Raw genomic sequence first — 20,849 nt, 5'->3', positions numbered from 1 at the left:
TTGTTGTCGATCTTTTATTAATGTTTTCTGAAATGGAGCAACTGTCACAAAATACAATACTTTTTTGCTAAAGATCATTTGTTCACATCCCAAATAAGAATAATCCCTACCAGTTTTATGTTGACTATTAATAACAGAGCAGAATGTAAACAAGTAAACATTTTGAGAACAACAATGTAGACACAATACTCCACAAGACAGTAAATACACAATAACATTTAAACAATATAGGGGTACATTGTTTTTGATGTTTATTCAATAAATAATTTCAGAAATACAGAATAGCAAATGTGAATGTGTTGAAATAAAAAAGGCACTTAAAAAATGGTGACGGGTGCAAACTTTTTTTTTTTTACAAAAATCCAGTTGATCTGAAAATCGTTTCCTTACCACTGATCTTTAAAACCAAATTACATTATCATCATTCCTATTTCATTCCAATAAAAAATGTTTTGATCGTAGCACCACAGAAAAAGTTTGGCTGAATTACTGACGCATAGAAAATAAAAAGTGGGACCAATCCCCACTTCATACCAACAAATAAAAACAAGGCATTTCAATAAAAAAGCAAATTAGAGTTAGCGAATAAGGCAGGTTTGCGTGTTTTTGGCATAGCTGTGAAGAATTAAAGGACCTGAGTTGGCTTTAAATTAAGCGAGTAAAACCTGGAGCCAAACGGTAATACTACTGTACACTCGTTTTCTAGACATTTCAATTGATTGTTCAGACGGAGAAAGTCACACTATCCTGTTCTGTGGACACATATATGGCTTAACACAGAAACCAAAACATACTGTACACATTTCATTGCTACCACTCTGCTGGCGCTACATGTGAAGAGTTTCAAACCAAAGAGACTTTAAAAAAAAGACGCCTGGTCAGTTTAAAAAAGACGGCAAATCAATCGTAAGACTCGGCTCACTGTGTGTTCGACTCATTGATGAGGAACCCTTCATTTGCTGCCCATCATCAACATCCATTTTAAACCCCTCGACAAAACACTGATGGCTCTATACATGTTTTCTCTTTATCAAAACAAAAAGGCGCACACAATGCCTTGCCAGTCCCGCTCCGGATCAACACATTCTCTCAAGTTCCGCATAGTAAAAAAACAAAACATTTACAGACTGTACACATTTCAGATGAAGCACAGAAAATAAAAAAAGTTAGTGAAACAAAATGAAATAGTGGCAAAATGCATTGGTGATTACAACAAACGAACAGACAAACAGTGAGCATTATAACCCCCCCCCCCCCCCCCCGCCTGTTATCTTCTCCATACAGTGTTGTCACAAGGAAGGAAAGCCTCATCATTTGCCTTCGTACTTTGGATTGACGACAGTCGTTACGGCACTTTTGTAGATCGGATTCTCACCCTGAGAAATAAAGAACAACGAGAGTGAGTACAACCGATTAATAGAGAAACACATCAATGACACATTTACACACACGAGCCACATTTTGTCACAGTTGTGATCATGGACCCCTCGTTTCTGTTGTGTGATTGTGATGAGCTATATGCGACATGTGTTTAGTAACGTGTGTTGTTCGCGTTTTATTGTTCTCTTTTATCCTCTCGCCTGTATCTACGTGTATTTCATCCCGTCTTTATTACTAATGCTGATGATGTATTGTGATTTTAAAAAAGGTGTTTATTATCATCTGGATGGGGACAACAGCTGGAAATGAGCCATGTTGGCTGAAGCTGCCCCAATTACGGTGTTTTGTGACAGTTGATCAATGGGGACTGCCCACGCCACTATAAAGAAATAAACTAAACTACATTTTAGTTTACTGCTTATTGTATATTCACTGTATTGTTATATACACATTTTTACTGTTGATACATTACATGTGATAATGTAATGTTATTTATCGTACGATGTGCAGGTTAACCCCTACTTTTAATCATTATATGAATATATGTTTTCATTGCAAATTTGTTTTAACCTCTTATGTTTATATATTTTTTTTTTCCATGGTATTATTATTGCCAATTCTTTCTTTCACTTATTTATATTAACATATTTTTGCTTTAACCTTATGTTTATATAAACATTTTAATGCTTTTTTTTATATTGCACATTTGTTTTAACTTCTTGTTTGTATACATATTTCTATTTAATGCACATTTTTAACGTCTAAAAAGACGTCTTGTATTTATACACATATTTGTATCCCATATTATTACCTTAACTACTTATCTACTTACTTAGCTTTTAACTTGTTTTGTTTATATACATATTTTAATCCCATTCTATTTTTCTTTTTGTTGCACATTGTTACTTTAATTTCCTACAAGAAAATCACATTCTGTGCATCTCTACTCAGAGACAACATGTCTAAACCCAAAGCAGATCAAGATGGAGTTTTACAGTATCACAGCACACAAGAAAAACACACAACGAGCATGTGGCCACTTTGTTTGTCTTTCTCACCCTCTGCTCAGACATCAACTGTGTGTGTGTGTGTGTGTGTGTGTGTGTGTGTGTGTGTGTGTGTGTGTGTGTGTGTGTGTGTGTGTGTGTGTGTGTGTGTGTGTGTGTGTGTGTGTGTGTGTGTGTGGCCTCAGTTTAGAGTCTGACTGCTGCAGGCGACTGTTAAGTGTCAAACTGCCACTCAACAAGGGTCTGCACCTGACACTGAAGTGCGATTGGTAGCTACAGAAAACCCTTCGGTGAAACTGTTCAGAACATTTTAGGTTTTTAGGCTGAAACTAACATATGATTCGATTATCGTTTAACCCGCCTGATTATTTGGTCTATAAAAAGTCAGAAAACGGTATAAAAAAAGGTTTGTCTTTTGCTTTGGCACGCACAAAACCAACATTAGATTGACCTGTTAAACCGCTTCGTATTTTTATGATCCATACTCTTAATGCGTTTGAGTCATTGTATTTTCAGACTCTTGGCTTTCTGGCTGATCAGACATTTAGATCTGCGGTCTTATAGTTTGAGCAGTTTTCAGGGTAAGATTTCTCACAACACGGCCGTCAAAAAGTCTGTCTCGTAAATTGAAGTGAGCTCGTTTTGACTAACCAAAATCTTGGAGGTCAAACAAATCACCTTCGTTCAATTTGGAAAGTAAGACGTATTTTCCTCTAAATATTAAAAGCAATGGTTTTATCAAAGTGTGGGAAAAGCATGCATCTCCAAGATGTTTCTACTTTCCATGAAACATAAGTTTTGTGTGTTTTTTACGACAACAATTGGGTTTTAAATGGTTTGTTTATCATAAAACAGCAGGATGATTGTAATTATTGAATTTGATCTGAAAAATCTACTGCATGAACATAGGAAGGAATCTAAATGAGAGGTTCAAACAAAAACGTCTCAATTTGAACAGTTGTTTTTGGAATATGTGGTGACTAGCATTAAGGGAAAAGCCCAACATCACAGCAACTTCAGTAACAAACCAACGCCACTTGTGTTAAGCTTCCTAGTTTCACAACATGCCGTCACTTCACTGCAAACCCACGGAAAATCAGTCGAGGTGTGAAACAGAGAAAACTCATGCAACGGGCGGTACGAACTTTGACCTAAAGAGAAGTGCCTTTATTCCCGTAGCTGGGATTCTGGAACTGGTTAATAGGACTCTTGTAAATGGGGTTTCCTTGCTGACATGGAGAAGAGAGGAGAAGGACAACAGGACAACAAGAAGAGAAGCAGTGTGAAAGAAAAGACATGAACGTCTGAAAGGAAACACAGAGCAGAACAACTAATGATCTCTGATAGGAACTCATTATTGTTGTGATGTTATGCTGGACAACATGTTCCCATCGCTTGCTCCTCAAACAGGAAGGAGGAGAAGAAGGAGATAAAGGAGGAGGAGGAGAAGAAGAAGGAGATAAAGGAGGAGGAGAAGAAGGAGATAAAGGAGAAGGAGGAGAAGAAGGAGGAGGAGGAGGAGAAGAAGAAGGAGATAAAGGAGGAGGGGAAGAAGGAGATAAAGGAGGAGGGGAAGAAGAAGGAGATAAAGGAGGAGGAGAAGAAGAAGGAGATAAAGGAGGAGGGGAAGAAGAAGGAGATAAAGGAGGAGGGGAAGAAGAAGGAGATAAAGGAGGAGGGGAAGAAGAAGGAGATAAAGGAGGAGGAGGAGAAGAAGGAGATAAAGGAGGAGAAGAAGAAGGAGATAAAGGAGGAGGAGAAGAAGAAGGAGATAAAGGAGGAGGGGAAGAAGAAGGAGATAAAGGAGAAGGAGGAGAAGAAGGAGGAGATAAAGGAGGAGGGGAAGAAGAAGGAGATAAAGGAGGAGGGGAAGAAGAAGGAGATAAAGGAGGAGGGGAAGAAGAAGGAGATAAAGGAGGAGGAGGAGAAGGAGGAGATAAAGGAGGAGGAGAAGAAGGAGGAGAAGAAGGAGATAAAGGGGGAGGAGGAGAAGGAGGAGGAGAAGAAGGAGATAAAGGAGGAGGGGAAGAAGAAGGAGATAAAGGAGGAGGGGAGAAGAAGGAGATAAAGAGATAAAGGAGGAGGGGAAGAAGAAGGAGATAAAGGAGGAGGGGAAGAAGGAGAATGCTAACTTTTTAGAGATATCTTTATATATTTTTATTTAATGTCTATTTTTTTAGCTCAATCCATAGAAAATGCATCTCTAGGAAAAATCCATCCGAGTGAAGTGAAGATCAATAGGATGTTTTCCATCCCTCTAGTAATGATCATATGCTCCCCTGTAACGTTTTAGTTATCTCCAGTAATATCTGAGTGATAAAACTTCACAAGGATATCTTCACTTTCGTTTGCTTTCATTTTACAGCAGTTCTGTATCGCTGGTTTACTTGGTCTGATTGACTCTGGTTTACCATAACAAGTCAAACCTCCCCGTCAGCACTCGCTTATTTATCAAAACAACATAAAGGAACACATCGTTTCAATTTTTTTTATTACTTAAATTAACTTTGAAGTGTGTCTACTTTCTTCTGCTTAAGAAATAAAGTGACCCATTCTTTACTGGTTATTCCCCACAAACACCATCTGTCCAAGTACCAACATCTCTTACACTCTAGCATTGATCCTATGTTCTCCTGTTATGGCACGACCAATTGCAATTCGGATTATCTTACTGTTATTATTTATATTTATACTTCTATTTTTCTTTCATGTTATACTAGTTAGGTATAAAACCCACAGAACCTCTGGGACAACGTCTAACCAATACCAGTATATACAAACAATAACATTTGTGAAAACATCCCTTTCAGCACCAGCTACTTACCTACACTTTGCTCATTTAAGATACAATACAAAAGCAACAACTACTGTGTAATGCATTTACTTTCTTCCGCTTAAGCAATAAAGCGACACATTGTCTTTACTCCACCATCTGTGTTTAAAGTCTGTTCCCTTCCCCCCCAGCAGCACCCTCCCAGTGTGACCCTCCGTCAACACACACTAAACAAACGGAGCTGAGGTGGAGCGAGGACAGAGCCTACCTGACTCTGCTACTGTACATTTATACATTCAATTTAATATTCCATCTCTCACATACTTATGTATATATAATAACTTGCTTTATATCAGGGGTGTCAAACTCAAGGCCCGGGGGCCAAATCCGGCCCGCGACTTCATTTTATGTGGCCCCACAAGAGCTTGCAAAGAATATAATATGTTTATTATACGGCCGATTTACAGAAGCACGTTTCCCATAAACTACATGTCCCACAATGCATCTCAAATGTGACTTTTTTTCTCAGAATTAGATTTTTTTTCTCAATATGTCACTTGTTTTTTTTGTTTTTCCAGAATTTGGCTTTTCTTTTTAAATCATTTTGTGACATTCTCACCGAAGAGACTTGCAATTATTTGCCCTAGACTTCTGCTTTCAGACGTAGTTAATTATGAAGTTATTACCCTATCTGATAATAATCCAATTCAGAGGCAATCATGTAATATAATACATTATTTTACATATTTATATATGTATTTTGATATAGTCTTAAAGTTACAGCCGGCCCTTTGAGTGCAACCATAACGCTGATGTGTATATTTTCTACTTTCTTGTTTATTTCTAGTCCTTTAATTCTTATTGTACAATGCTATGTCTTTTTATGCTGCTGCAAAACAAAAATGTCCCAAATTGGGATCAATAAAGTACTTCTGATCTTATTTATTCCCTGTACAGCACTTTGGTCAACTGAGGTGGTTTTAAATGTGCTACATAAATAAATAAAGATTGAGATTTCACGGCCATCAGACATTGGAATATGCTTCCAGCTGAGCTTCATTAGTGTGACGCTAGCTTCTGCTCGTCCCTGCAGCACTCTTATGTAAAAGCTGAAAAGACGCTCGCTGAAAAGCTCCAGGTGTTTGACATGTCCTCGACTTTTGTCTCGTGTGTGGCTGACTCACCGTGTCCCACTTGGCGTTCATCTTCTCCTTCTCGAACTTGGCGAACTCTCGGCGGTCGTGGATGATCATGAGCAGCTTCCAGATGAGCAGCAGGGCGAGGCCGATCAGCACGATGCCCGCCACCACGCCGGCCACGATGGGGATGATGTCAGGGCCGGCAGGGCACTCTGAGGGGGGGGGGGAAACAACATGAAGTCAAAGTCAAAGCTAACATTCATACAAATTGTCTTAAAAAGGTCCCCTATTATACTTAATCATTTTAAACTCTATTAGTTCTCTTCCTTGCCTTTTTATGCTGAACCATGAGCAGGATTGTTACCCACAATACAAACTACTACAGAGATAGCTTGTAGAATAACTATGCAACCAAACAGCATCATAAACATTCATCTTATATATATCAATATTCCAATTACTTGTATATGGACTATTCTGCACTACTATCTATTACATTGTATTGTATTTGTATTTACTTGCACTATGTTATCTGTTTTGTTGTGTTGCACTGTTGGAGGAGCCTGTGACCTCAGATTTCCATTGTCATATCTACGCTGTAGGTTTGCACACATGACAATAAAAGCCTTGAATGCAGCAGTCTAACCGTACCCAGCGTCTCCACCACGTAGACCTCCTTGGTGTCGTTCCTGATGGCGTAGGTGTAGTAGAACCAGCAGTCGTTGGCGTCGCGCTCCTTGCAGTGGGTCAGGGGGAAGCTCTGGTCGGTGGGCTGGGGCATCTTCTCGCGGTCCTTCACTTTGATCAGCTGGAAGTAGCTGCAGTCGTGCTCACACGTGTCCTTCTTCTCTCCGGCCTCGAACGCTCGGCACTGCACGCAGTCTCTGAAGGCGAGGAAGAAGGGTTCATTTACTGTGTGTTTTATATATTCATTAGTCCCTGTTCACCATGGCCTTTGACCTCTAACCCATCACAGTCTCCCTGCTTCCACTCCTACTGCTATTTATTTCATTTATTATTATTTGCCCCTTTTGTTTGTTTGTGCACCATGGGCCTTTGGTCCCTTGAAAGGCGTTATACAAATGTAATCTATTATTATTACTATTATTACACATTGGTAGATGTAGAGACACATCTTTGTAGGAACTCAGAGGCAGACATGTAGCCTATCATTTAGAGACTCTCAGGTCATGATACCAGAAATTAAAAACATTACATTTAATTGTCCTTATAATGTATTCAACTATATTCCCTGTAAATGTAATGTCCAAACATTGAGGCAGTAATTCTGTTTCAAAGAATGTTCACACCATGTAATTAAATGTTACTGTCACGCATCTGTAACTTACCTCAAATCTATATTTACAAATACTATTTTTTACATTACGCGGAGCCCTATCTCTGGAACCCATTGGTCAAATCAGGTGATTGACACCTCTTTGTAACCGTTAGAGCCAATAGAATCGAGGGGCAGTTCATACATCCATGTAAACATTACCATTGGTCAGTTAAAATGACTGACACAGCACGCTCTAAAGCAGACGCCCCAGCCTGCTCAACAATATATGCCGTTTATTGCCGATAAATGTAATAATGGATTATCAGTAATCATTTCAAAGTGACAGAGACATTGGATTAACCTTCAGCAGCGTTTTTATGCCCTTGAACACAACTTTTGATCACAAAACATCAAAGGTAAGACATATTTATTGTTATGGCTCTGTAAAGTGAAGTTCTGTGTGGCTCTTTCCTGGCTGCCAGTTAAAATCCTCAGAATTTTTAGCACAATTTACGAGTCTCTGTCTGGAATAAAACCTCTAAACATACATGTTATTTCATAATCTGTGACCAGTGGGAATACTATATTTTAAGATGTCACAATGTCGAGCTCGGCATTCTAGCTCCAGACTCACTTGTGCTCGGCGCAGACCCCGGGGCAGGTGGGGCAGATCTCGCAGGTAGGACCCTGGAACTTGGGGTTGGTGCATTTGCAGATTCCACACTCACACGTGCCGCGGCCGTTACAGATCTGCCCGTTCTTGGCGAGGCAGGTGGCCGTCTCCAGCGAGCAGTCGCAGGCGCTGCCGGTGTAGTTGGCGTCACAGATGCACTTCCTGCACTCACAGTGGCCGTGTCCTGGGGAAGTAAGTAAGCAATATTTATTTATAAAGCGCTTCCCAGACATAGTCACAAAGTGTTTGACAAAGCATTAAAACATCATACGAATCATAAAAGATTAAATGATATATATATTATAAGCAATCTGAGCCTCCTGTTTTAAGGAATGAGCTGCCAACACAATAAATGAAACCCTACGGAGAGCTGTGGGTTTTTGAGCTGAAACTCAGAGAGCTGCTTTCTTTAAACAAACTCAAAGCCTCTCTAATGGCGCATTTCCACTGCTTGGCCTCGCACGGCTTAGTACGGTATAGTTAGGCCTTGGTAGGTCTGGCTCACTTTATGCTGCGTTTCCATTACAGTTTAGGAACTGGGTCAGTAACTATGGTAACGCAGTGTAGGCGGAGCCGTGACGTCATCTTCAATGCGAAACACAAAAACAACACAGCCGTTAGCTCTTAGCACTCAGAGATCACAGCTCCTCATATCTGTTCAGAAACTAGACAAAAGTTAAACAAGTACAAACCACAGACTGCCTGTGTCATGGCGAATACAGTCGCTGGTTTATTTATGTCTGTAAGCCGTTGTTGTGAGTGTGGACGGTCGGAGCATATACAACGTTAGCTTAGCCAAACTCCATTCAGAAAACACACATTTTAAAAGTTGTTTCGCCTGCCGTCTGTCTGCAGACTTGTCAAAGCATTAATTCATGGTTTTTACTAACCGGTATCAGTATGTTGTTACTTCGGCATCATTTAGAAACGTGTATTACAATTAAATCACGGTCAAATATGTTCATTTTGTTGTAGTTGTAGCCCCATTGCCAGCGATTCTCTCACTAGTTTAGCATGCTCAGCCCGGTTGTTGGCCCGGAAAGAACCTGGATTTTGGAGAGCCAGAAAACTGTGAAACCGTACCCGTTAGCCGGAACTACCAGGCCTCTCTTGAAAAAGAGTTTTTTTAAATCTCAATGAGACCTATCCTTCAAAAGCAAACTGAAAACCCATCTCTTCGCATCTGTCTTCCTTGTAAACTAGCTTCCATCAACATTAGCATCACTTGAGTCCCATGCTTTTATCACATGGCAATACTTATGTTGATGTATAATGTTTTTATAATTGTTATGCTATGACGTTTGTATTTTGCTTTTGTCTTTCTCTCACTTCTTGTGAGTTGGGGCTATAATACATTTTGATTTGATAATCCTGGTTAAATAAAGGTAACATAAAATAAAGAGTTTACAGTGAGAACGGTTTCAGTCTCAATAACTCTATTTCTACAAGCCTCACCTCCGCAGAGCTTGTTGTTGGAGCGGTCGCAGTTGAAGTTGTCGCACTCGCAGTACTTCCCGCTGTAGATCTCTGCAGGGTTCTCTCGCTTCTTGCATTCGCATGTGCCGCAGACACAGTCTCCGTTGTTGCTGCAGATGTCCGTACCGTTGTCCTTTCGACAGTTAGCATCCAGATCCTCTGTCCGCACCTCGTCCTTGCTGCACTCGCAGAGACGCCCGATACGCCCGTCATTACACCTGACACAGGAGAACAGAGCTCAATCAGAGGAGGAACAAGTACTCAGATCTTAGTAAAAGTACCACGGAGAATTAATACTTTGTTACGTGTAAAAGTTTGCAGTTCAACAATTCTACTTATGTAAAACAACTAGCAACAAAATATAGTAACTGTAAAGTACCAAAACTAAAAGTACTCATTATGCAAAATGGCACATTTTTGAAAAATATACATATTATCAGAGGATTTTAATAAGTGATCCAATAACATGTATATCTATTTATTTTGCAGCTTGTTAAGGTGAAGTGTTCTTTAACAATGTCTTACATGTTTCTTAGTCCATAATAGAATGTCATAATTAATTTGTCAAATATTTATTGTAATTATTAACATGAACCTGTTCAATTAGTTTGGAATGGGGGCCGGTTGATGATCCAAAGCAAGGGGCCGGGAAAAAGATGGCTTGAAATATGAACAATCATATTAAGAGCTTCCGATACAGTAAATACTACAAGAGCATAGTGGAGTGCATATATTGTGTTTAATTAAATCAAACAACATAGCCCCAAGGCCTTTATAGATCTAAATGGCAAGTTCAGAACTCAGTAGGCCTACATGTGAAGCTAATTTAACCATCAACATGTCATGTCAGTTGTTAGACGCTTTTATCCAAAGCGACTTACATACTCAATACTGTGGACAATCCCCACAGGAGCAACTTGGGGTGAAGTGTCTCAGGGACACAACGACATGCTGGCTGCAGTGGGGTTTGAACTTGCCATCCCCTGATTCGAAGTCCAGCACACTATCCAATGAGCTACAGCCTCCCTGACATCATTTAATTTGATTTAATTTAGGTGAAATGACCTAATAATTCACACAGAGATGCAATAAATGACAGGAGTTGTCACTACAGTAGCTAGTAGGTGGGTTGTCTCTACAGTAGCTAGTAGGTGGGTTGTCACTACAGTAGCTAGTAGGTGGGTTGTCACTACAGTAGCTAGTAGGTGAGTTGTCACTACAGTAGCTAGTAGGTGAGTTGTCACTACAGTAGCTAGTAGGCGAGTTGTCACTACAGTAGCTAGTAGGCGAGTTGTCACTACACTAGCTAGTAGGCGAGTTGTCACTACAGTAGCTAGTAGGCGAGTTGTCACTACAGTAGCTAGTAGGCGAGTTGTCACTACAGTAGCTAGTAGGCGAGTTGTCACTACAGTAGCTAGTAGGTGAGTTGTCACTACAGTAGCTAATAGGTGAGTTGTCACTACAGTAGCTAGTAGGCGAGTTGTCACTACAGTAGCTAGTAGGCGAGTTGTCACTACAGTAGCTAGTAAGCGAGTTGTCACTACAGTAGCTAGTAGGCGGGTTGTCACTACAGTAGCTAGTAGGCGAGTTGTCACTACAGTAGCTAGTAGGTGAGTTGTCACTACAGTAGCTAGTAGGTGAGTTGTCACTACAGTAGCTAGTAGGTGAGTTGTCACTACAGTAGCTAGTAGGTGAGTTGTCACTACAGTAGCTAGTAGGTGAGTTGTCACTACAGTAGCTAGTAGGTGAGTTGTCACTACAGTAGCTAGTAGGTGAGTTGTCACTACAGTAGCTAGTAGGTGAGTTGTCACTACAGTAGCTAGTAGGTGGGTTGTCACTACAGTAGCTAGTAGGTGGGTTGTCACTACAGTAGCTAGTAGGTGAGTTGTCACTACAGTAGCTAGTAGGTGGGTTGTCACTACAGTAGCTAGTAGGTGGGTTGTCACTACAGTAGCTAGTAGGTGGGTTGTCACTACAGTAGCTAGTAGGTGGGTTGTCACTACAGTAGCTAGTAGGTGGGTTGTCACTACAGTAGCTAGTAGGTGGGTTGTCACTACAGTAGCTAGTAGGTGGGTTGTCACTACAGTAGCTAGTAGGTGAGTTGTCACTACAGTAGCTAGTAGGTGGGTTGTCACTACAGTAGCTAGTAGGTGAGTTGTCACTACAGTAGCTAGTAGGCGAGTTGTCACTACAGTAGCTAGTAGGTGGGTTGTCACTACAGTAGCTAGTAGGTGGGTTGTCACTACAGTAGCTAGTAGGTGGGTTGTCACTACAGTAGCTAGTAGGTGGGTTCTCACTACAGTAGCTAGTAGGTGAGTTGTCACTACAGTAGCTAGTAGGTGGGTTCGAAACCAGAGCCCGCCGAAGTTTTCAGGCAATGTCTTCCCCTCTATCTCTCAATTTAACACCCTCTCTGGAATAAAGGCACTCGGGCCTCCAATTGAATAGCCCTGCTGTAAAGTAACTACAGTTCATTTTGTTAGTAACAAGTACAATATTTCCTTCCAGGTTGTAGTGGAGTAGAAGTATATATAGGAAATACTATAGAAAACCTCAAAATGTACGGTACTTGATTAAATGCACTTGAAATACTTTCTACCACTGGTGTTAACAATAGTCATACATTATAAGCAGAGCATAATTCATCAAATACAAAAAAAGCATGATAATGTGAGAATGAGAACCCTGGGCTCAACCTATAGGTTTGATCATTTGGGTGTGAAAACACATATCTCCCTCATTATTGATCCACCATGTGCTATTAAAGCCCAGAATCCAACAGCTTTGATAAAACACATCGCAGCACCTGGTGTTTTCTAATAAGCAGCTCTCCTTTCTGGTTAAAGAAGTACAGCTGTGTTTGGAAACACTCTCAAACAAAGCAGCAGCGATCCAGTGAATGTTTTGTCTGAATACTGACTTGCAGGCTCCGCACTCGAAGGTCCCGTTGCCCTCGTAGCACTTGTCGCTGTCAGGCTCTCCTTCAGCGGCGCACTGACAGTCGCAGATGAAGTTCAGAACCACCTCCACCTCCTCGGTGAAGCCCAGCGGTTTGATTTTAATCACCTCAGGCTTTCCGTTCGATGGACACTTCTGGGACTCGATGGAAATCTTGAAAGACACCTGGAAGCCAGAGGAGAGTTTATAGAATCATTATAACTATTAAAGGCTTTGAAGCTAAGTGTCCCGACTTCCAGACATGACTCAGATCATTTGATTTTTTTCTCATTTATTGTTTCTTTTGAATTAAAGCATGTTTTTCCCCCTTTTTCTAAACTTAGAACAGCCAGTTCCCCCATGAGGAAGCACAAAGGACAGTTTAGACCCCAGACACAGGACATCCAGACTTTAAAGTAACACTGCAGCTGATTATTGAGATCCAACAGCCCTTGTGTTGGCAATGTTTTCCACACTCTGATATTTGAGATCCTCCATGAGTTAATATGTTAAAGACAGGTTTTTTCGTAATATTAGATTTCTAAACCAATGTTCAAATGTAGGCAAGTTTGTTCATTCTGTTCAAACCGGGGAATACAGGGATTAGGCTAGGATTTAGAACAAGATTTAAATGAAAAATGTGGATGATTACATCATAAAATAAAATGTAATAGGGTACATCTAATATACACATTTTGCAGCCAAAGGAAGGTCTGTACCTCGTCTCCGATGGAGATGTTGGAGCACTTCCTGCCGTTCTCCCCTGTTCCCTCCACACCGTTCTTGCAGATGGATTTGTATGTGATGGTAACTCCTTCTGGCAGACGGCCATTTTCCAGAATGACTTCAGACGACAAAGACTGCCAAAAAATACAATAAAAACAATCACTACAGACTCCAGTGCAGACACAATGTAGATCAACAGACACGATTATTCCATTTCCAAACACAGCTTCTTATAGGCAGGAGATTTTACAATGCTTGGCCTCACTAACACATACAGTATGTGAAGGAGTGTCGTGGCTAAGGCTTAACTGTACTATTATATTTTATTGCACTTTTATAATTTGTATTGTGTTGCTCTGTTGGAGGAGCCTAAGCATTTCATTGTCATAACTACACTGTAGCTATGCACACATGACAATAAAAGCCTTGAAAGTCTTGAAACTTGAAAGTTTGAGTGATTTGGTAAGATGGACAACATTCATGTAACCTGAATGTTTGCATAGTATTTACTGTACAGGAGTTGAAGATACAGAAGTGGTGTCTTAAAGGGCCCATGTCATGCTTAGGGATGGGTATCGTTTGAAATGTATCGATTCGATTCCGGTTCTTATCGATTCCCCGTTTCGATTCCAAAATTGTAAAATAAAGAGGTCAAACGTTTAGATAACAAAAATATATTTATTCTTAAAAGCTTTAACTGAAATTGTTACTAAAAAATATACATGCAATACAAATGTATTGCACAATAGCTGTGCTTTATTTTAACTGAGCTATGCCTGTGGCAAGCTATTAACAGGCATTACACTTTGCCTTTTCTTTTTCTTTTTTAGTGTAGTGGAGCCTCACTTCAGAGCGTTTACCGCGACCCATCTTTGGTGTTATGAAGTGACTGAGCTCCTGAAATGTCTACGGGAGGGCGGGGGAGCATCGCTGCGGGGCAACTGTGGACCTCTGTCGCCTGTCAGCGCAATGTATATGATGCCGTTTAAAAAAATGAAGGGCGGTGCCGGCCGTCAGCGTACCGAGCCGGCCGTCAACGACCCGCTGACGACCGGCCGTTCTGTGATTCTCCAGGTCCGCCCTGTATTCCACCGGGTCGCCGCAGCACCGCGGTGCAGACGGACCCGCTGGAATACAGGGTCTACCGCGTTTAGGAACCGTTAAGCAGAACCGAAATTGTGTATTTTGTATGGGTACCCGGTACCCGGCATTTTCTTATCGGTTCTCATCTGGAACCGAGTTTCGGTTCCCAACCCTAGTCATGCTGTTCCGGTTATTACCCGTCCCCTTGTGTTATGAAGGTTTTTCTGCATGTAAACGGTCTGCAGAGTCACAAACCCTCAAAGTACACCCTGTAGCGAGTCAAACTCTAACACAGAGAAGACCTGTCTGTGCTGCCCCAGAACGCCTCGTTGGACATTTCTCTTTTTCCATTGTTTACTTCTTGGGTATAGTGACGTATTTGGGTATAGTTACGTCCGCGGAGCCGTTACGTTTGGACCAATCCGCGGACTTCCTCACACACACGCATTCGGTGGAACGTTGCGAGGCTCGCTGCTGCGAGGAGCGGGACAGTGTGAGCCGGCTCACTGGTGTGGGGTCGGCGAGACAGCGAGACACCGCGGAACTCAGCCTGAGCAGTGAGCACACACACAAACTCCCAGCCAGGCTGCGGGTGTGTGTGTGTGTGTGTGTGTGTGTTTCGGGCTGGGTTTCGCTGTGTCTCGCTGTCTCGCAGACGGCCACTGGGCTCACAGGGAGGGGGGGGGCAGGAGCTCCAACAAGCCGTTTAGGACAGAGAGTGAATACACAGACTATACAGAGATGCTGTTTGAGAAACCAATGTGAGTTTGGAAAATTGCACAATATAAATCTATTCTAGTCGACCTCAACAATGGAATTATGATCAGTAGAAATCGCCATGACATGGGACCTTTAACTTTGATTATTTGTTTTACATAAGCAAGTACAGGACCAATTTGTGATGATTTTTCGTATACAATTATATAGCCTAAACATCTTTAAGAAGGATCTCCAAATGAGGAAAGAAAGTCAAATCTAAATCCCAAAGGTATGTCTCAATGCCTGTGAAAGTCCGATGTGAAGCTGGTGCAGTTTGACTCACATTGTAAGCATCAATAATGAGTTTGATCACGTTGCTGGAGTTGGAGGACAGCGTGCCGACAGCGGATTTAGGAATGAGATTCTTCAGCTCCTGATTGAGACACAAGGTAAGAACAGAATTACAAACATGTTCAATGGAAGAGGCTAGCTTTACCTGTTTGCACTGAGAACAACGTTTACCTTGTAGACGGGCTGGAACTCCTCAGTGACGGCGAAGATGGTCTGGATGTTGTGATCGCTCAGCTTCTGGACCAAATGGGCGATGGAGGGGTAATCCTGTCAAAGATAAACACACACATAAATTAAAGCAGAATTCAGCTACCATGGAGAAGCAGCGGTCAGTTACTATGCTCCATCAATCTACTACTACTTAATGAAATAACTTTTCTTATATTAAACTACAATGTAACTTGTATTGCATACCCGCCTTATTCTATTTTAGCCGGTTTAATTTGTGTTCTTTGGCATTTTAATGAATGTTTTTTAATCTATTCAAAATGCACCTGGACATGTTGTTCCTTTTGCACTTTGTCTTAATGCTTTTTAATGTTTTTTGTAATTGCATGTTGTTGAAATGTGCTACATAAATAAACTTGCCTTGCCTCATGTGAGAAACAACTTTTAAAATCAAGAAGAGGCAATCAGTGAAATCTAAAAACTGCACACATGCTCAGTTGTGTCTCCCTGGATACAGTCTGCATATTAAATAAATGACGTACATAGTAGTGACTCATGGTGTACATGTTGTTCTCCAGGTGACACTTCCCGTCGTTGGGCAGGACAATGCCGCCCAGTTTTCCGTCTCCAGCGAAGTGGAACCCAGCGTCGGTGGAGAACACCAGCAGGCGGGTCACGTTCCTCCAGCCGATCTGATTCTGGGAAGACAAACACAGAGAGATCTCGCATTAATATTATAAACCTATTTTAGTGTTCTTCATCAATATATTACAGGTCTCAGATATATACAGAACATGTCTCTGAAGTGTTTGGCTCCAAACACCAAACAGATCATTGCAGCATTACCCATAATCCCCTCTGTTTCAGCCCTGTTTCCAAAGTGCTGATTCTCTGTCTGTTACTTTAGATGAAAATAAGGAGCCCCTCCCCACGCCCCTCTGAGAGACATTTGGTTACAAAGAACTCAATGGTGCTCTAGGAGGAGATTCAGGTGATAAGGTGTGGGGGGGGGGTTACCTTGGTTGGTGATTGGCTAATGGTTACTCAAGACAAAACATCGTTATGACATCATAAAGTGGCCAAAATCTGATCAGCTCATTTTCAGACAGGTTTTTATAGAAATGGATCAAAAAGAGAGAGAATCTTTGTTCCTGAAACTTCCAGAGTCTCTTTCCACAGAGGGGACACATGTTGATGTAGAAGAGACATGAAGAAGAGGGGCCATTGTTGATGTAGAAGAGACATGAAGAAGAGGGGACACATGTTGATGTAGAAGAGACATGAAGAAGAGGGGCCATTGTTGATGTAGAGAAGACATGAAGAAGTGGATTTTGCATGATAGGTGACCTTTAGCAGGACACTTTTGTCTAGATACAGAGCAGTAGGTCTAAATATCTCCCTCCTCACCTCACAGACGGCCACCTGCATGATGGCGTCGAAGCCGCCCTCCGGAGAGTCCAGGTTTCCTGAGATCTGCTGCTGACTGACCAGGTTGTTGAACTCGTCTCCTTTGTCCGTCAGCTTCAGGACGTTCTTGTAGCTGAAGGGGCTGGTGCAGTTCTGGTTCCCCGTGCAGGGGTTGATGAGCCGGGCAGGCGTGGTGCTAATGTAAGGCATCACCGTCTTCTCCACAAATGAGCCGAAACCTAAAAAAGGAGAAGAATCTTTGTATCAGTACAGAATTTAGAGATACAAAGTCAAAAATGAAATGCTGCTTTGAACGAAAGCTAATGCAGAGGTTAGAAAACTGTCAAAATAACTAGAATCAGGGTTCATACACTTTTTCACCAATGATTTTCAATGACTTTTTTTTTTTTCCATGACCTTTACCTAATTTTCCATGACCAAAGAAATGACTCTTTCTCAGCGGTTCCACTGAAAATTGTTTATTTTAACATGGAACAGGAAATTAAGGTCTGCATCTGAAACATGTCGTGCCGATCTAAAACAAATCAAATAGTAGGCTTACTAGCTCCTACACGCTAAAGCAACTGTCGAGGGCGTGGTTGTACAAATCTCTCACCAACTAAATACCTCGACAGTTAAATGCCATTTTACGTTTCATTACTATACAGTATGTATTATCGTTATAGTATTACTATTTCGGCGATTATATAAAATATAAATTATATTTGATGCAACTTTAGTTACATTTCCATGACTTTTCCAAAACTTTGGGAAAAATACTGGAATTAGCATTTTGAATTTCCATGACTTTTCCAGGTTTTTAATGACCGTAGGAACCCTGATTAATTTCACGTGAAGACTCGGGGTAGAGGAACGTGAGAATTTGGTTAGGGGTATTGTCAGATATCTGGAATAAACTCCCAGAAACCTGCAGGTCCGCTGCAACTCTCACTACTTTTAAATCCAGGCTGAAGACTTTTCTTTTTGCCGCTGCTTTTAATTGAACTATTCACATCTTACACGGCACTGTAACTTTTATTTATGAACCCGTGTTATTCACGTTTTATTATCTTTGCTATTTAATGTTTCCAATGTGTTTTATGCTCTTAATGTCTTTCATTTTTGTAAAGCACTTTGAACTGCCTTGTGGTGAAAAGAGCTATATAAATAAACTTGCCTTGCCCCACAGAAGACCCTTTTTCTTCCCTGATGTAAGTCAGATATAATATATTAAAAATGCTTTTATTCCAGATATTATAAGGATGTCTTTATTGGGAGTTTTTCTCACCAATCCTGAAATCTGAGGTGATCCCCTGCATTTCCCTCATGAGGTCGGTGCCGAGGTTCTTCACGTTTTCCAAATCGTCCTTCATGGAGAAGGAGAGGTCCATAAGGTAATACAGGTCGATGGGGTAATCCTCCGCACGCTTGAATTTCAGATCGAAGGTCTGGGGCTCACCTGAAGGGAAAACAAATGATAGCTTTTAAGGAAATTAAAGAGGTGTTGACGACAGGTTGTTGCTGTTCATCACCTTTTCCTGTTAATGCTAGACCTGACATGGACAACTGAAAGTGTAAGACGAGTTTTTTTACATTCATTTAGTTATTTATATTCATACTGTTTTTTACATGTTTATTCTTATATTACTCTAATTACACTTGAGTGAACTTTTATGTGTCATATCCTGTGTTTCACTGCTGCCATGACAATCCATAAAGGTCTTTCTATAAGTGCTACTCCTGATAATTCAAACTTCTCTTTATTTAGTGATTTTCAAAACTTATTTTACACAGAATTAATGACTTCTGGTTTTGCTTCGAAGCTGGTCGACATTAGTATGCCCGTATACCATAGACTGTTACGGTACGTCCACACGGTTCCGTCGCATTGAAGCTTCCGGTGGGCGTGTCTAAGCGCGCGACCAACAACCAATCACATTAATCTCCCGCCCCGGACAAAAAAGCACGCGGTTTGATTGGCTAGCGCTTGTACTGGCATATGATTTGATTGGCTGACGCTTCCGTCAACGCTTGAAAAGTTGAACTTTTCTCAACTTTCGACACAAGCAACGGAGGCAAAGTGACGCGACCGCGTGGACCTACCGTTAAACTACCTACATAAATAAAACACATATTTCCAGCCTGCTTTTGCAACACATTCACAGATCTGTCTCCGGGAGTTTAATATTTACCAGATCGGAGAGTGAGGGTGAGTTTCTGCGGCTGGATCTGGGTGATCTGCTCCGGCTTCAGTTTCTCTGCCACGTCCTTCTTACGGTTGGTGACCGGTTTGTCTTTGTCGATGTTGATGCCGCCACGTGGGTTCTCAATTTTGGTCACGGCACAATTTCTCTTCTTCAGGGACTCCAGATCATCGCAGCGGGCCGACTTGGACTCACCCACAGTGAGGAAGTTCTGTGGAAAAGGAGAGAGGTTTTTGTGAGTAAATGAGTTCTAGATTAATATTCTAACTACTTCTTTCACAGACAGCAGATAGCAAGATGTTCTCCAAGTATCAGGCTACACTTACACACAATGAGTCATACAAAGGCAGTGTTGTGGTATAATAACAAGACATATTTACATTTAACACACATTTACCAAGCACCACTGTATAAGCTCATTTTCATCAGTGATGCATGAGAGGAGTCATCTGGGAAGTTCCCGTAAATAAAGAAGAATGTGTCTTGGTGGGAAGGGCATGAAGAAACATGTTGACAACATTACAACATGTTACAGGAGCAACAGAACATGTAAAACAAGATGTTGTAAAATCAGACATAGAAACTAGAACAGTTGTTTTTGTGACATCTGGGAGTGTAATTGCTGCAGACACAATTGTATGGATCTCTGACATTAAATCAAAGAGTCAATCCATGATACCCTGCTGTCTGTTTACTAGGCCATTGTTCCCTGGCAGCATGAGAAGAGGAGAAACAGATGACCGCCTGGCTGAGAATATAGATTGGATGCACATGATATTCCTGTGGGCAGAGCCACGGAGAAACTGAGACAAAGAACTCAGTCAAAACTAAAATAGTGCTTTGACCCAATTCTATTAAAACCCCATGACCCACAGAAGCATTCTTCTTCCCCCTGCATTCTGCCGTTCATTATATTACATTTAGTGGACGCTATCCAGATCATCTGTAGTCGAAACACTTTGAAACACTTATGGTTCTGTAGAATATTAGGGTATTATTAGGGTGTATACACAATGTTTTGTACAAAGGAGAAGTTAATATAGAGAGGTGTTAAGTATTCAAGTGTTGTTTCTCAGTGGTGTTAAACATCACATGTCCTCCGACTCTCCAAAGACTAAACCAAATGTACTTGATATATCCTCTTCAGCAATCAAACACTTAAAAAATGCAGTCATGGTGTTATTTCACAATGTCTGGGTAGGATATAAGTCAGCATGACAGACACATACTGGCAAGAATGATCAGGAATGCAGCAGTGTCTTGAAAAATGAAAAATGTGAAAAATACCTCGAAACCAGAGAGATGTTGTTGTTATCACCAATAGACTCAAAGTACTGACTCACAAGGCTAGACTGACCTATTAAGTATCACTGATTTGGATAAACAAGTACATTTTTGTACACCATTACTTGGTTTATGATATGAGGGGATGACAACTGAAGCTTTCAGATCATATTTGGAGAAGGTAAATCATGTGATAGGGAAACAAACAGGTTGCATTTTCAATTATCTGCTGCTGCCGATACCACCGGATTAAATAGCCTTGT

The 20,849-nt window shown here is 41.1% G+C and overlaps 1 protein-coding gene across 1 annotated transcript in view; it reads right to left on the bottom strand.

Annotated features, from left to right (window-relative positions):
* Positions 1-20,849, bottom strand: part of LOC117558720 (integrin beta-1-like) — a 35,133-nt gene continuing 14,284 nt past the window's right edge. The window contains exons 4-16 of the mRNA XM_034235078.1: positions 19,291-19,513; positions 18,387-18,557; positions 17,099-17,337; positions 16,234-16,389; positions 15,695-15,790; positions 15,516-15,605; positions 13,384-13,524; positions 12,648-12,850; positions 9,707-9,945; positions 8,213-8,435; positions 6,951-7,183; positions 6,345-6,511; positions 1-1,376 (exon numbers count right to left, since the gene is read on the bottom strand). Coding sequence (XP_034090969.1) covers positions 1,311-1,376; positions 6,345-6,511; positions 6,951-7,183; positions 8,213-8,435; positions 9,707-9,945; positions 12,648-12,850; positions 13,384-13,524; positions 15,516-15,605; positions 15,695-15,790; positions 16,234-16,389; positions 17,099-17,337; positions 18,387-18,557; positions 19,291-19,513 — 2,247 coding nt within the window. The 3' untranslated portion in view covers positions 1-1,310. The remainder of the gene's footprint in view (positions 1,377-6,344; positions 6,512-6,950; positions 7,184-8,212; positions 8,436-9,706; positions 9,946-12,647; positions 12,851-13,383; positions 13,525-15,515; positions 15,606-15,694; positions 15,791-16,233; positions 16,390-17,098; positions 17,338-18,386; positions 18,558-19,290; positions 19,514-20,849) is intronic.

This window comes from Gymnodraco acuticeps, unplaced genomic scaffold, assembly GCF_902827175.1.
Source record: "Gymnodraco acuticeps unplaced genomic scaffold, fGymAcu1.1, whole genome shotgun sequence".
In the NCBI taxonomy this organism is placed as follows: Eukaryota; Metazoa; Chordata; class Actinopteri; order Perciformes; family Bathydraconidae; genus Gymnodraco; species Gymnodraco acuticeps.
Note: the sequence above shows the minus strand (reverse complement) of the source record. Positions and strands in the feature narration are given on the sequence as shown.